Raw genomic sequence first — 2,038 nt, 5'->3', positions numbered from 1 at the left:
CACACAAAAATAACTGGCCGTGTAATCTTGAGCAAGTTACTTAACCCGATTGCTTAGGGGCGGCCAGGTGGCTCAGCAGGTAAGAGCACCGGCTCCAGTGTCGGGATGACCTGGGGATCAAATCTGGGCTCAGATACTTAGCACCACACCCAGAAATAACTGTCTGTGAAACCTTGAGCAAGTTACTTAACCCCGATTGCTTTAAAAAAAAAAAAAAAAGATAGTCCCTGCCCTTGAGGTGCTCATAGTTTCATGGCGGAGACCACATGCAGACTACTTCTTAGGATGTATGTGGCTAGGAAGTAACCTCAGTGGGGAAGGCACAAGGATCTTAGTCGGGAAACTGAGGCAGAAGGGACAGCCAGAGGAAACCCAGCGACTTTGGGAAGGGTGGCTGGAGTGACGTGTGGAGACAGAGCTGAAGGAAGACCAAAGGAGGTCGATTGTGTGGAGGAAGGAGAAAGGAGACTGCACGAGTAAACCAGGGCCCGGTCCTGAAGGGCTGCTTAAGGGTTCTAAAGCCAAGCCGGGGAGTTTACATCTGGCCACGAAGGCAGTAAGGAGCAAACGGAGTTCCTTGTGGAGGGAGATGTGCTCTGGGATGACCCCCAGCAGCTGGCAGAGGAGGAGCGGAGTGGGAAGAGGCCTGGGGCAGCCTCACCAGTTAGCAGGGTTCTGAGGTAGAGCAAAGGAGCCCGAACGCTGGACATCTGAGGGGTGCTGAAAGAAAGGGCCAGAGCGGAGACGGCAGGGCCCTCGGGGCCACCGACAGTCTCTTCGCCCATGCAACCGTTCAACTCCCCTTTTTCAGCCCTCGGCACCTGACTTACCCCCAGGTACTCAGGAGGCCCAGAGCAGAGGGAGGGGCGGCCCCCAGCACTCCCCACTCCACCCCACTCCCAGTATAGACAAAGTAAATGGATAGGCATGTGGTGGGGGAGGGGCATGAAGCGAGCCCTAACCCCGGGGGACCAGGGAGGCGGCAAAGGGGCCGGAGCATCCCTGGGCCCCGCGGTGGTGAAGGCCTGGCGGCAAGCAATAGATTAGTCTGTGGCGCAGCCGGCTCGCCGCCCACCGGCTTGGCTGGGACCCAGAAAGGGGGAACAAGAGGGAGAGGGTGGAGTTCATCAGCCTGGCCAGGCAGGCAGGGGAGAGCCAGGGTGCTAAGGAAGGGCTCCGAGGGGCTGTGGAACTGTAGCTAAGCCAGAGGTCCAGCCTCAGTTACCTTATCTGTAACAGGCGCTGCCAGGTGGCCCCCTGGAACGGGCCGGGCCAGCTCCAGGGCTTTTTCCCCGAGTAGCTTAGGTTCCTCAGGCCCCGCCCCTCCTCCCTCTCTCCTGTTCCCCCTCCCTCTCGGGCGGAGGCGGGGCGGCTGTGGCCGTGGCCGTGGCCGTGGGCGTGCGCGCTGGGAAGGAGGGAGGAGGCGGCGGCTGCCGGGCCGGGCCGGGGGGGGGTGCAGCGATGGCGTCCGCGGGCCAGGGCCAGGGCCCCGAACGGGGGTCGGGGTCCGAACGGGGGTCGGGTCGCACCCGAGGGCGGCCCAGGGCCCGAGCCCGGCGCTGGCGGCGGATACTCTACTGGATCCCCGTGATCTTCATCGGCCTCCTGCTCGGCTGGTCCTACTACGCCTACGCTGGACAGCTCTGCGTGGGTCAGTCCGAGCCCGGGGGGGGGCCCCCACCCCTGGCCCAGGCCGTCATCCCCGCCCCAGTCCCAGCCCCGCGAGGGTCAGACCCATGCGGGCCCCACCCCTGGCCCGGGCTTCATCCCACCCCTTCAGTCTGGATCAAGCCCCTCTGTGCCCCGCGTGGGTCAGTCCTCGAGCGGCTCCGGGGGGCCTCCACCCTTTGCCTGAGCCTCGCTAGCCCCGCACCCCGCCCTAACCCTTCTTCACTTTACCTGATTGTGGGCCAGTTCACGAGGGAATCCCCCATCCCTTTCCTCACCCCCCCCCCCAACTCCAACCCCTTTTCCCCGGCTTGTGTCCAGGAGTGCTTGGACCCCCAGCCAGCACCAAATCGCGGCTCGTCCGCGTGTC

At 63.5% G+C, this 2,038-nt stretch overlaps 1 protein-coding gene across 3 annotated transcripts in view; it reads left to right on the top strand.

Moving 5' to 3' along the window:
- The first annotated feature begins 1,412 nt into the window (after nucleotides 1-1,412).
- ZDHHC2 (zinc finger DHHC-type palmitoyltransferase 2) overlaps nucleotides 1,413-2,038 on the top strand; it is a 42,119-nt gene continuing 41,493 nt past the window's right edge. The window contains exon 1 of one of the 3 annotated variants that reach the window (XM_069104980.1): nucleotides 1,413-1,651. In XM_069104980.1, the coding sequence (XP_068961081.1) occupies nucleotides 1,462-1,651 (190 nt within the window). In that variant the 5' untranslated portion in view covers nucleotides 1,413-1,461. The remainder of the gene's footprint in view (nucleotides 1,652-2,038) is intronic. The other 2 variants (XM_069104978.1, XM_069104979.1) reach the window with 2 other exon arrangements.

The sequence above is a fragment of the Petaurus breviceps genome, unplaced genomic scaffold (assembly GCF_028583685.1).
Source record: "Petaurus breviceps papuanus isolate PSGF00001 unplaced genomic scaffold, PetGlider_PUasm1.0 689, whole genome shotgun sequence".
Classification (NCBI taxonomy): Eukaryota; Metazoa; Chordata; class Mammalia; order Diprotodontia; family Petauridae; genus Petaurus; species Petaurus breviceps.
Note: the sequence above shows the minus strand (reverse complement) of the source record. Positions and strands in the feature narration are given on the sequence as shown.